The following is a 12,948-nucleotide window of genomic DNA, read 5'->3' on the forward strand; positions in this document are numbered from 1 at the left end:
CAAAGGATACAAAGATAGATGGAGGGGCAGGTAGTGCTGAGGAAGCAGAGAGGCTGCAGAAGGACATAAACAGACTAGGAGAATGGGCAAAGAAGTGGCAGATGGAGTACAGTATAAGGAAGTGTATGGTCATGCACTTTGGTAGAAGGAATAAAAGCATAGCCTATTTTCCAAATGGGGAGAAAATTCAAACTTCTGAGGTTTAGAGGGACTTGTGCAGGATTCTCTAAAGGTTGAGGTAGTGGTGAGGAAGACAAATGTATTAATTTTCAGAGGACTAGAATATAAAAGTAAGGATGTAAAGCTGAGGTTTTATAAGGCACGGGTGAGGTTTCACTTGGAGTATTGTGAGTAGTTTTTCTGGGCCCTAAAGGATGTGCTGATATTGGAGAGGGTTCAGAGGAGGTTCACGAGAATGATTCTGAGAACGAGAGGGTGATCATCTGAGAATTGTTTGATAGCTCTGGGCCTATACTTGCTTAAATTTAGAAGAATGAGGCAGGATTTCATTGAAACCTATCGAATGTTGAAAGACCTATATCGAGTGGATGTGGAGAGGATGTTTCCAGTAGTGATACAGAGTAGGACCAGAGGACACAGCCTCAGAATAGAAGAACATCCATTTAGAATGGAGATGTGGAGAAATTTCTTCAGCCAGAGAGTGGTGGATCTGTGGAATTTGTTGCGGAAGTCAGGTCATTAGGTGTATTTAAGGCAGAGTTTGATAGGTCCTTGATTATTCAGGGCATGAAAGGTTACGGGAGAAGGCAGGAGATTGAGGCTGAGAGAGAAAATAGATCAGCCAGCTTGAAGTGGCAGAGCAGGCTCAATGGGCCAGATGGCCTAATTCTGCTCCTATAACTTGTGGCCTGGATGATGGAGTCCCTTGATGGCAGCACTCCTTGTAAGTGTGCTCATTGATGGGGAGGCCTTTGCCAGTGATGGACCGGGCTATATCCTTCACTTTTTGTGGACCCGTTCATTCCTGGGCATTGGTGTTTTTATATCAGGCCGTGACAAATATCTCACCACTGTACTTAAAAGAAGGAGGCCAAGTAGTCTGGTCTATACAAGACTCCAGTTTCCACAATGGATTTTAATGGATGTCGGAGTTAGTTGTGTTTACACAGAAAGAGGTGGGTGCGTGAAATGTATTGCCAGGGATGGTGATAGAGACAGATACATTAGGGACATGTAAGAAACTCTTAGATAGGCTAATGGATTGGAGAAAAATAGAAAGTCTTGCAGGAGGGAAAGGGTTGATCTTAGAGTAGGTTAAAAGGTCAGCAACATGAAGGGGTTACACTGTTCTGTGTTCTAATCGCTATTGGCAAAGACTCAGTCCAGGATTGAAAGTATATTTCTTATCAATGCATGTGTAACTTATACAACCTTGAAATTCGTCTGCCTACAGGCAGCCGCAAGACAAGAAATCCAAAAGAATCCAATTTAAAAAAAGACCAACATCCAATGCGCAAGAGAGGGAGAGAAAAATAAACACACATCATGCAGTCAATAGAAACGAGGAGCAGTGATTCCAAACCAAATTGATTCATACATCAATGAATCCTGAATCAATGAATTCATGAATCCTGGAGCAGCTGGAGTAGGCCCATAATAGTTTACCACAATTTATCTCAGAAAAGGTGTTATTGATAATGTTTTTTTGTTGCATTTCATGCCCTTTGAATTATCAGTAATGGGACGCCCATTTCAGTGGTGCCATCTTAAACTGGCAAGGAGTCTATGGGGCCTTTGGTGTAGGGAGTAAAATCAGACTTCCCACTGACAGCCACATCCCATGAATGGTTGAAGAAAAACGGCTCTGGTTATATTTCAGATAGCTAATTTGTTTGCTTGTGTAAGAGGACTGATTGCTTCCCATAACTCTCCAAACCGTACACAATGTAGAGCACGCTACAAACCTCTTCTTCAGATTTCTCCTGTTCAGCACTGTTTTGGAGAATTAAGTAGGACACTTACTTCAACACGCTGGGTTCATGAAGTACATCGTAAATCAAGCACCATGTCAGATTGTGACTTTGGTGTTGACACCCTTCATTACTCAAAAGCCTTTTTGGTTGCTGTAGGCTTCCTTTAACAACAAGTGCCGTATTTCAAACATCTAACTGAAACGCTTGCCTTCTGTTTAAGAGTACCTAGTACATCATTTTCACTTGGGTTTTCGCTTTGGAAATGTACCTGAGGGTCCGCGGTCCGTGTTACAGCCTCCAGTTTCAACAGAATGAATCGAACAGAGAACCGCGGTCTGTTTGGGAGAGAGGGAGAGTTTTCAGTCACAGAGATCAGATGCCAGGATAGGTTAAATAGGAAAATTGTGCCGAGGAACTGCAAATCATTTCCTTTCTCTGTGAAATACAGGTTTTTTAATATCAAAGTAAATTTATTCGTAATGAAACTTATTTACAAGAATAAACTGTGCAATGCTCTTTCATTCTTGCAATCATAGTCAATGCTTTAAGTTGAGCTCCATTATATTCCTTAAAACTAACAGGATTGTTGCCACTCATGTAGCCCCCTATGCTACTACAGTAATTCAAAGATTCAAAGTATAGATATGATCAAAGAATGTATAAATTATCCAACCTTCAGATTTGTCTGCTTACAGGCAGCCACAAAGCCAGAAACCCAAAAGAACCTAAATAAAAAAAAGACCAACACCCAATGTGCCGAGAAAGAGAGAAAAAAAAACACAAATCATGCAAACAGTAGAAGCAAGCAACGACATTCCAAACCAACTTGAGGGGTTTTCTCACCCAAGATGGCTCCTCCCTGTCCAGTAGTAGAAGGACCCTCTACTGTGGTCCTTTCCCACCTAGCCCTTGCTGTGGCTGCACTCGACCGCAGTGCCGTCCCTCAGCATGCACTCCTGCAGCCTGGAATGTGTCAGTCGCCAGCCTTCCTCCACGGACATCTCGACGTGCTGGCAGGCCAACAAGTTTCGGGCAGACGAAAGGGCATCTTTCACGGGCTGTCACGGTCATTTTCCAGCAGCACTTGATGTCCACCTGGGGAGAACTCACAGATCAGCCTGTAGATCTCTGTCATGGAGCTGCTCGAGATGAAAGTGCAGTGGTTAGCAGAATGCTTCACGGTATCAGCAACCTGGGTTCAATTCTGGACACTGTCTGTAAGGAGTCTGTAAGTTCTCCCCATGTCCATGTGGATTTCCTCCGGGTGCTCTACTTTCCTTCCACAATCCAAAGACGTACTGGTTGGGAGGTTAGTTGGTCATTGTAAATTGTAATTAGGCTCAGATTAAGTTGGGGGACTGCTGGGCGGTGTGGATCGAAGGACCAGAAGGGACTTCTCCGTGCTCTATCCAAATAGATAAATAAGTAAATGATAGTGACGCTGGTCCTAGCATCTTTCTCCTAGGGGTTCCCAAACTTTTATGCCATGGAGTCTTACCATTAACCGAGGGGTCGGTGGATCCCAGGTTGGGAACCCCTGCTCTGCACCCTCTTCTTGATGATCGACCAGCAGCACAATGGAGCATTGTAGACAGCTCTCTTCTTGGGCTGGATGAGTGCTGTTCCAATAGCACGCTACAGCTCTATGGGTGATACCCGCATATTGGCAATTTGCGTAATTAAAATTCACACAGAATTCACAAAAAAAACGTGAGATGCAGAATAAGATTTGCTTTCAAGTAATTTACGATAAATTGATTTGTTATTGTTACAGGTATTGAGGGTCAGTGAAAAACTTTGCTTTGCAAGCCATGCGCACAGATCTTTCAATGACAACAGTGCATCAAGGCAGTACAAGGAGCAGAGGGCACAGCCTCAGAATAGAGGGACGTCGCTTTAGAACAGAGCTGAGGAGGAGCTTCTTTAGCCAGAGGGTGGTGAATCTGTGGAATTCGTTGCCACAGACAGCTGTGGAGGCCAAGTCATAGGGTATATTTAAAGTGGAGGTTGATAGGTTTTTGATTTATAGGTGCCTCAAATGTTATGGGGAGAGGGCAAGAGAATGGGGCTATGAGGGATAATAAATCAGACATTATGGAATGGTGGATCAAACTCAATGGCTTAATTCTGCTCCTATATCTTATGGTATAATGGTAACTAGTGCACAGGGCCACCCACCCACGCTACTTCTGACAGCATCTCGCAAACATTGTGACCTCCAACAACTTGAATGAGAAAGTTAGCAGGGGTTACTACTACCTCTGAGTAACTGACTTAGAAATGCACTCAGTTGCCACTTTATTAAGTACCCCTGTACATCTGCTTGTCAATGCAAAATTAGCCAATCATGTGGCAGCAACTCGATGCATTAAAGCATGCAGACATGGTCAAGAGGTTTGGATTTTCTACACCCCAAACATTCGACTGGGGACAAAATGTAATCCAAGTGATCTTGTTTGTGGAATGATTGTTGGTGCCAGATGGGGTGGTTTGAGTATTTCAGAAACTGCTGATCTCCTGGGGTTTTACACAGAATGGTGCAAAAAATGAGAAAAAAAAATCCAGTGAGCGACAGTTCTGTGGGCAAAATGCCTTGTTAATGAGGACGGTCAGAGGAGAATGACCAGACTGGCTCAAGCTGTCGCGAAGGTGACAGTAAATCAAATAACCATGCATCATAACAGTGGTGCGCAGAAGATCATCTCTGAATGCACAACGCGTCGAACCCTGTAGCAGATGGGCTACGGCAGCAGAGGAGCATGAATATACACTTTGAATCCATTTTATGAGGTGTAGGCTATACCTAGAGAAAGGGCCAGAGTGTATAAAATCGCAGCTTTTTCTTTATCTAACTCTTGCCACATCCAACTGCACTGCAACGTGGCATTCCCTACACGGCACTGCAGAAGCAATTATAGGTTGCCGTGTTCCCCTTTCCCTTCCTGACCGTCGATGTGGCTGGTTTGGGAGGCCTTGGCAGAGCCGTCTGGGTGGGAGGCTGCTTCATGTTGCGGAGGACGCACGCTGGGCGTCGGGTGACTGAGGGCGTGTGCCTGCCGGATGTTAGACGGCGTGCAGTCCGAGCTGAGCGTGGTCTGTTTGACAGGGCTCGGCGATAAATGCCAGCCACCTGCCATTAATGATTCAATTAAAAAAGAAATACATAAAATTCCTGCTTCTCTTCCAGAGAAAAACTGCTTACGTGGATCTCGGGAGGAAGCATAGCCGCAGTGACTATGACAGTATTAATGATAAATGAGTCGTGAAGTACAAGTAATCTCATTTCTTTCTGCTTAGCTACGCCATGCATCAAAGCAATCAGTCCCAGTGAAGGATGGACTACTGGAGGCGCCATGGTTATCATTATTGGGGACAACTTCTTCGACGGATTGCAAGTCCTCTTTGGTACAATGCTGGTTTGGAGTGAGGTAGGTTACCATGGGAACAGCAGGGTAAATAAACCTGGGTGACGACGGATCAGGGTCTGGGATGGTGGAGCCATGGAACCAGGGTCATAAGAGAGTCTGCAGATGCTGAAAATCTAGAGTAACACTCAAGAAACGCTGTAGGAGCTCAGCAAGGGAGGTTGAGTTCCGATGAAGTGTCTTAGCCCGAAACATTGACTGTTTATTCCTCTCCCTAGATGCCGCCTGACCTGCTGAGTCCCTCCAGCGTTCTGCATGTGTTACTGATAAGTTTAAGCTGAGCTCAATAGAACCAATGCCAGGGGAAACCAAGACAGGTCTGCGGCAGTTAGTGCAACGACCTACAGTGCCAGTGATCGGGGTTCAATTCCCGTGGCTGTCTGTAAGGTGTTTGTACACTCTCCCTGTCATCGCGTGGGTTCCCTCGGGGTGCTCCAGTTCCCTCCCACAGTCCAAGATTAGGGCTAGTAAGTTGTGAGCACGCTATGTTGACATGGCAACACTTGTGAACTGCCCCGGCACATCCTTGGACCGTGATGGTTGTTGAAGCAAATGACACAAATTAGCATCAAGGGACCAGCAGCTAGTTACACTTGAGCAACACACGGAGCGAACTCAGCAGGTCAGGCAACAGGCTTTGAAGGTGAGAGGGGGTAGGTTCAAAGGGGATGTGAGGGGTAAGTTTTTTACTCAGAGAGTGGTGGATGTCTGGTATGTTGGTAGAGGCAAGCACATTAGAGGCTTTGAAGAGATGTTTATACAGGCACATGGATGTGAGGAAGATGGAGGGAGATGGGCATTGTGTAGGTAGGAGGGATTACGAGATTAGTGTTTGGGTAAAGCAACACATGCAACAAGCAGGAGGAACTCAGCAGGTCGGGCAGCATCCGTGGAAACGAGCAGTCAATGTTTCGGGCCGAGACCCTTTGTCAGGACTGAAGAGGGAGGGGGCAGGGGCCCCATAAAAAAGGTGGGGGGAGGCTGGGAAGGAGAAGGCCTGGTGGGTGTCAGGTTAAAAACAAGTAAGGGGAAAGATCAAGGGGGGAGGGGAAGCAGGGAGGGGATAGGCAGGAAAGGTGAAGAAGGAATGTAAGGGGAAAGCAATGTGTAGTAGAAGAAGGCAGAATCACGAGAGAGGTGATAGGCAGCTGGAGGAGGAGGCAGAGTGAAACTGGGATGGGTGAAGGGAGAGGGAGGGAATTACCGCAAGTTGGAGAATTACCACAGCATCTGCAGTGTACTTTGTGTTTAGAGTTTGGGTGTTTTTTGATTGGCTTTTTAGCTGGTACAGCACACCATTGAGGGCCGAAGGGCCTGTTCCTGTGCTGTACTGTTCTATGTTCTCTTTCACTGTATGTTCCAATGTACATGTGACAAATAAAGTGAATCTTTAACCTGGATGGGAAATTTACCACAAATAGCGTGTGTGAATGGCCGCAGTCCTGTCTTGATAATGGTGCAGTGTGGCAGCTTCCAGGAGGGCCCTCGGAGATCGGTCTGCCTGCCTTGTGTGGACCGGAGACAGGCGAGTGAGCGAACCCAGCACTAGCACCACCCAAAAACCAGTTCGGTCAGCACGAAGGGAGCAACATACATGCAGTGCTGGAGGAGCTCAGCAGGTCGGGCAGAGTCTGTGGAGAGGAATAAACAGCCGACGTTGAATGGAACCGTTGAAGTCAATAAAATGATTGGATTTGCTCTCAGTGAAATGAAATGGGGAAAGAAACTGGCTTGGCAGGGTAATGTGTTCAGTTGGAGTTATTGGGACAGACGTTGTCGTGGAAGGAGAGACTGGAGGCTCGTGGAGATCAGGCAAGGGAAGGGTGGGGTGTTAGTAAACAAAGGGTTTTTCCATTTCTGTCACCGTTTCTCCCATTCTAACGATAAACAGAAGCATTGCATGCCAAGAAGGTGGGATCGGGAGGACAGGTGAGATCTGTTGAGCCAGGGTCAAACCCCGAATTTCTGCCTCTGTCATGCCTTTCAGCTGATTACTCCCCACGCCATCCGAGTGCAGACGCCCCCGCGGCACATCCCCGGAGTGGTGGAAGTCACACTGTCCTACAAGTCCAAGCAGTTTTGCAAGGGTGCTCCGGGACGATTCATATACACAGGTGGGTGGACATTGCATGATGTTGAAAGGGTTTGGGCAATGGGGCTTGAGAAGGATGGCCTCTCATATATCTTATGCACGCGGTTTTACTGAACTTAACAGTCGGGGCTCGTTCTGCTTTTCTGCACTGTAATGAATTTGCCGTTTCCCGAGTTAAGTATGCAACAACACCCTGCATTTATATAACACCTTGTTAATATAACGCACATTGTTAATCATCCTTTGGCGAGTCTGCAGCCATACTTTCTCCGAGTTCTTTGTTCCAAGCATGAGGAGAGCATATTCAACCGATTCAGCGAAGGCATCTCAACGATGGAGAGCGGTCAGAAATGCTCCATGGGCCCACAAATATTATCTCTCTATTTGCACAATTTATTTATACTGGCTCGAGCTGACAGGAAGGGGGACAGCAACCGAAATAACCACGCGTTACAAAGGTCGAAGTTCAAAGTAAAACTGCATACATGTCACAACATACAACCCTGAGGTTCTTTTTCCTGCGAGCGTACTTAGCAAATCTGTGGAACAGTAACTCGAAACAGGATCAATGAACAACAAACTGTGCAGATGGAAATATAAATAAATAGCAATAAATAACAAGCATGAAGTTACAAGATAAGGAGACCTTAAAGTGAGACCAATGGCTGTGGGAAGACCAGAAATAGAATGAGTGTAGTTATCCCCTTTTGTTCAAGAGCCTGATGGTTAAGGGGTAGTAACTGTTCCTGAACCTGGTGGTGTGAGTTCTGAGGCTCCTTTACCTTCTGCATCGTGACAGCAGCGAGAAAAGAGCGTGGCCTGGGTGGTGAGGATCTTTGATGATGGATGCTGCCTTTCCACGGCAACGGTGACGTGCAAAGGATGGTCTCCGAACCCACGACACATCGAACCTCAGACGTGTACACCCTGCATGGACAGAACAAGAAGTCAGGATTGAACTCATTTGTAGGGAGATTGCTGGTTATTTTCTCTGGAGCAGCAGAGATCTGATAGAGGTTTATAAGATTACGAGAGGTATGGATAGAGTTGACAGGGAGTACCTGTTTCCCAGGGCTGAAATATCTAAATCCAGAGGCCATGCATTGAAGGTGAGAGGGGGTAGGTTCAAGGGGGATGTGAGGGGTAAGTTTTTTACTCAGAGAGTGGCCGGTGCCTGGAATGTGCTGCCTGGTATGGTGGTAGAGGCTTTTAAGAGACTTTCAGATAGGCACATTGATGGAAGAAAGATGGGAGGATATGGACATGGTGTAGGTAGGAAGGACAAGTGTCTGGGTGTTTCTGATTTACTTTTTAGCTGGTTCAGCACAACATTGTGGGCCGAATGGCCTGTTCCTGCACTGTACTGTTCTATGATCTCAGGATGCTGGGGGTGGTGTGAGGTGACAGACCTTCCTTCTGTGCCACGGTGCTGCTCGTCTGTAAGCTGTACAACAATTAGTACAATGCATCTCTAACCGCTAACAGGGACGCCACTGATGCTTTTAGTTGCCAGTGCTGTGATCTCATTTTTACTTTGAGGTAAGGTAAAATAAAGCAGATGGACTGATTACATCAAGCACCTGATTATTTTCTTTTTGTGGAGCTTTTGTTGTTCAGCCTCCCGAGCCGAACGACGGGCACTGTGAGATGAGTAAACTTGTCAGGAGAAGAACGCTGCTGGATGTTTAAACTCCCATGGAACATCAAAGGTTAAAGTGTAAAAAAAAATCAATGGTTTCCACACCTTTCATTTTGACAACCCCCTCATCAAATTAAATGGAAACTGTATCTGAATTTCTTGTCATATTTATATTACATTTTATTTAATAACTGCAGGAGGCATGAAGTTAAATATTTGACAAGCTGATGTGTTCATTGGGGAATTGGGTTGAGAGCAGCTCCATGAATATAGTCAATACTATACTTAGCATCACTTAATCCTCCACGGGGAGTGTTAAGGTTTGCTTTAGGACTTTAATAATGCAAATTTCAACTGAAAGAAAGTCAACTAATCTATACTCGATTGAGCCCGTGAAAGCCTCGGCATTATCCTGAGAATAGGACATTCCCACAACAATCCAGTATTGTTTGCATCACTCTGCATATCCCTCTCTCCTTCCGTCACGTGTCAGATATTAAATTACACTTATACAGCACTGTGCAAAAGTCTCAGGCACCCTAGATTTTTTAATGTGGTTTCAGATGGTATGGCCTCCACAGAGCCTTGATCTCCACGGATCTCCAAGGCTGTCTGGGATTACCGGGAGAGCCAGAAGCGAATGAGACAGCCAAGGTCTGCAGAAGAACTGTGGCAAGTTCTCGAAGATGCCTTGGAACAACCTACCAGCCGATTATCTTACAAAACTGCACGACCGTGTACCTATGAGAATTGATGCAGTTTTAAAGGCAAAAGGTGGTCACCAAATATTGATTTGGTTTAGTTTTTTACTGTTCACTGCTCTTGATAGTAAATTCTTTGATATTTTGAAGTGTTTCATTTCATTTCTTTTGAAAACAGCTTTGCTTTAGAGAATTCCTTTTACATTTGCCTGAGACTTTTGTACAGTACTGTATGAATTAAATACACTCTGAGGGTATAATCTGCCCTTCTGCTGCTGTAGCCCATCCACATCAACGTGTTGCGCGTTCAGAGATGCTGTTCTGCACAACACTGATAATTTGAGTTATTGTCACCTATCTGGCTGCTTGAACCAGTCTGGCCATTCTCCTTTGACTTTGACTTCTCTAATTAAAAAGGTATTTTTGTGTACAGAACTGTTTTTAATTTTTAAGCATCGTTCTCTGTAAACTCTAGAGATTGTCGTGTGTGAAAATCCCTGGAGATCAGCAGTGTCTGAGATAGTCAGATCACCCCATCTGGCACCAACAATCATTCCACAGTTAAAGTCACCTAGATCGTATTTCTTTTCCATTCTAATTTTTGGTCTGAACACCAATCGAACCTCTTGACCATGTCTGCATGCTTTAATGCATTGAGCTGCTGCCTGATGATTGGCTGATTAGATATTAGCATTAATGAGCAGGTGTGCGTAATAAAGTGGCCACTAAGAGTATATCTCAGTGGAGCGTTGTGTTGGTGCGTGGCCAAGTGGTTAAGGCATTCATCTAGTGATCTGAAGGTCGCTAGTTCAAGCCTTGGCTGAGGCTGCGTGTGTGTCCTTAAGCAAGGCACTTAACCACACATTGCTCTGCGACGACGGCCGTTGCCAAGCTGGATGGGTCCTAATGCCCTTCCCTTAGACAACATCAGTGGCGTGGAGAAGGGAGACTTGCAGCTTGGGCAACTGCTGGTCTTCCATTAAAAAAACCTTGCCCAGGCTTGCGCCCTGGAAACTCTCCAAGGTGCAAATCCATGGTCTATCGAGACTAACGGAGGCCTACACGCTACATCTCAGTGGAGATATCTGGCACGGTGTGGTAGTGTAGTGGTTAGTTAATTGCTTTTCAGCGCCAGTGATCACTATTCCATTCAAATCCCTCAACCATCTGTAAGGAGTTTACATATTCTTCGCATGGCCCTGTGGATTTTCCTCCAGGTGCTCTGGTTTCCTCCACATTCCAAAGACATGCAAGGTAGGATTACTAAGCTATGGGTATGATATATTGGCATCGGAAGTGTGCCAACACTTGTGGGCTGCCCAGCACAACCCTTGGACGGCACAGGTCATTGACACAAAGCGACACGTTTCACTGTATGTTTTGACATTTTGATGTTCGTGTGACAAATAAAGCAAATCGGAAATTGAGTCCTGAAAGCTGTATAGCATTATCAAAGTTCAAAATACATTTACTATCGAAGTATATCTGCAGGATACAACCCTGAGATTTCTCATCCTCACAGACAGCCACGAAACAAAGAAACACAGTGGGACCAGTTCAAAGAAAAACATCCACCACCACCCCCCACCCCATGCACAAAAAAAATTGCAAAACCACAGAATATAAAACACAAAATCGAAAGAGTCCAGGCATATTCAGTTCAGTTCAATCTAGTATGTGTTATTCATTATCTGCAGGCTTCCCCAATCAAAATCGCCCAGGAAGGAAGTGACCAGAAACCATAGACACACATAACGTGAACTACAGAGTGCAGTCCTCAAAGACTAAGAAACTGTTCCTCCTTCTTTTTCCATTCAGCTTTATTTGACAGAGTGTTAGAGTCTAAATATAAAGAGGTCAGAGAGGGAGAGAGAAGGAGAATTAAAGTGACAGAAGGCCGGAACTCAAGATCACCCCAGTGAACTGAACAGAGACATTCTGCAAAGCAGTCACCCAGTCTGAATTGTATTCATTCATATAATACTTCCCATGTGAGAAGAAAATGTCAGAAGACTATACAAAGCCGAGAGACAAGTACAAGAACTTATTGGTTCTGATGCTCGAGAGGTGAAAGGGGTCAAAGAAACAGGGAGATGTATTTAAGAGGATTTGGAGGCAGGTCACAGAAGAAAAAAAACTTGATTTGGGAAAAGTAATCCCAGAATATCAGGACTGATTGATCAGTCCCTGGTGGTGAAGACCGGCCAACAGCAGATGAACTGCACAATGCCTGCCTGCTCCCTTTAGTATCACCTCCCTGATTAAGAAAGCGCAGATTGAGGAAAGTGAGCCCCTCCCTACCCCCTCCCCAATCTTAACTGCATTCTGCAGGAGCGCTGTTGACAGCGCCCTGACAAGTTGCATCTCCATCTAGTACAGGAACAGCCGATCATCGGACCAGAAGTCCCTACATAGGACAGTGGGAACGGCTGAGAGGATCATAGGGGTCTCACTACCATCCATCGGGGACATTTATCACGAGCGCTGCATATGCAGGGCCCTTAGTATTATTAAGGATCCCACCCACCAATCCAGCATCCTCTTTGACTTCCTGCCATTAAGCAGGGGATGCCAATGCACAAAAGCATGGTCAGGATGGGAAACAGCTTCCTCCCTCAGGCCATTAGGCTTCTGAACTCCCTGCCGTGTCATATTCAAAGTGTCACTGGCTAATGTGTTCTGTACCTTACAATATTTAATTTATGCACTTCAGTTTGTTTATGTGTAATCCATCTGTAGATTTCATCCTTAAGTGTACTGTGTTATGTGTTATGTGTGTTTAATGGTAAGCATGTACATAGTCAAATGACAATAGACCTGACTTGACTTGATAATGGACCCAAAGCTACTTTAAGGCATTCGCTTCACACGTGGATGTGGCAGTGGGATGGGTGAGAGCAGTCACCCCATTCCCATTGCATTTTAAGACTATATCATTGGTCTTGCCAGCATTACATGAGAATGCAGAGGCATTTTCACCATTAATCACAATGAGATAGCGGTGTGAATTGTCAGTGGTTGGGAGGAGGGTGGGGGGTGAGGAACAACCAATCATTTCCTTGGGGCCTTATACATTTCCATTAATGGGGGAGGAACACATTTGTGACTGCTATGTACGCGGTCACATCTATTAAAGGCACTTTCTTTGCATTCCTCC

The 12,948-nt window shown here is 45.3% G+C and overlaps 1 protein-coding gene across 12 annotated transcripts in view; it reads left to right on the forward strand.

Moving 5' to 3' along the window:
- LOC140734898 (transcription factor COE2) overlaps positions 1-12,948 on the forward strand; it is a 318,188-nt gene that overhangs the window by 226,730 nt on the left and 78,510 nt on the right. For all 12 annotated transcript variants that reach the window (XM_073059600.1, XM_073059582.1, XM_073059608.1 and 9 more), the window contains 2 exons: positions 5,232-5,362; positions 7,347-7,473. In XM_073059600.1, coding sequence (XP_072915701.1) covers positions 5,232-5,362; positions 7,347-7,473 — 258 coding nt within the window. The remainder of the gene's footprint in view (positions 1-5,231; positions 5,363-7,346; positions 7,474-12,948) is intronic.

This window comes from Hemitrygon akajei, chromosome 1 (assembly GCF_048418815.1).
Source record: "Hemitrygon akajei chromosome 1, sHemAka1.3, whole genome shotgun sequence".
NCBI lineage: Eukaryota > Metazoa > Chordata > Chondrichthyes > Myliobatiformes > Dasyatidae > Hemitrygon > Hemitrygon akajei.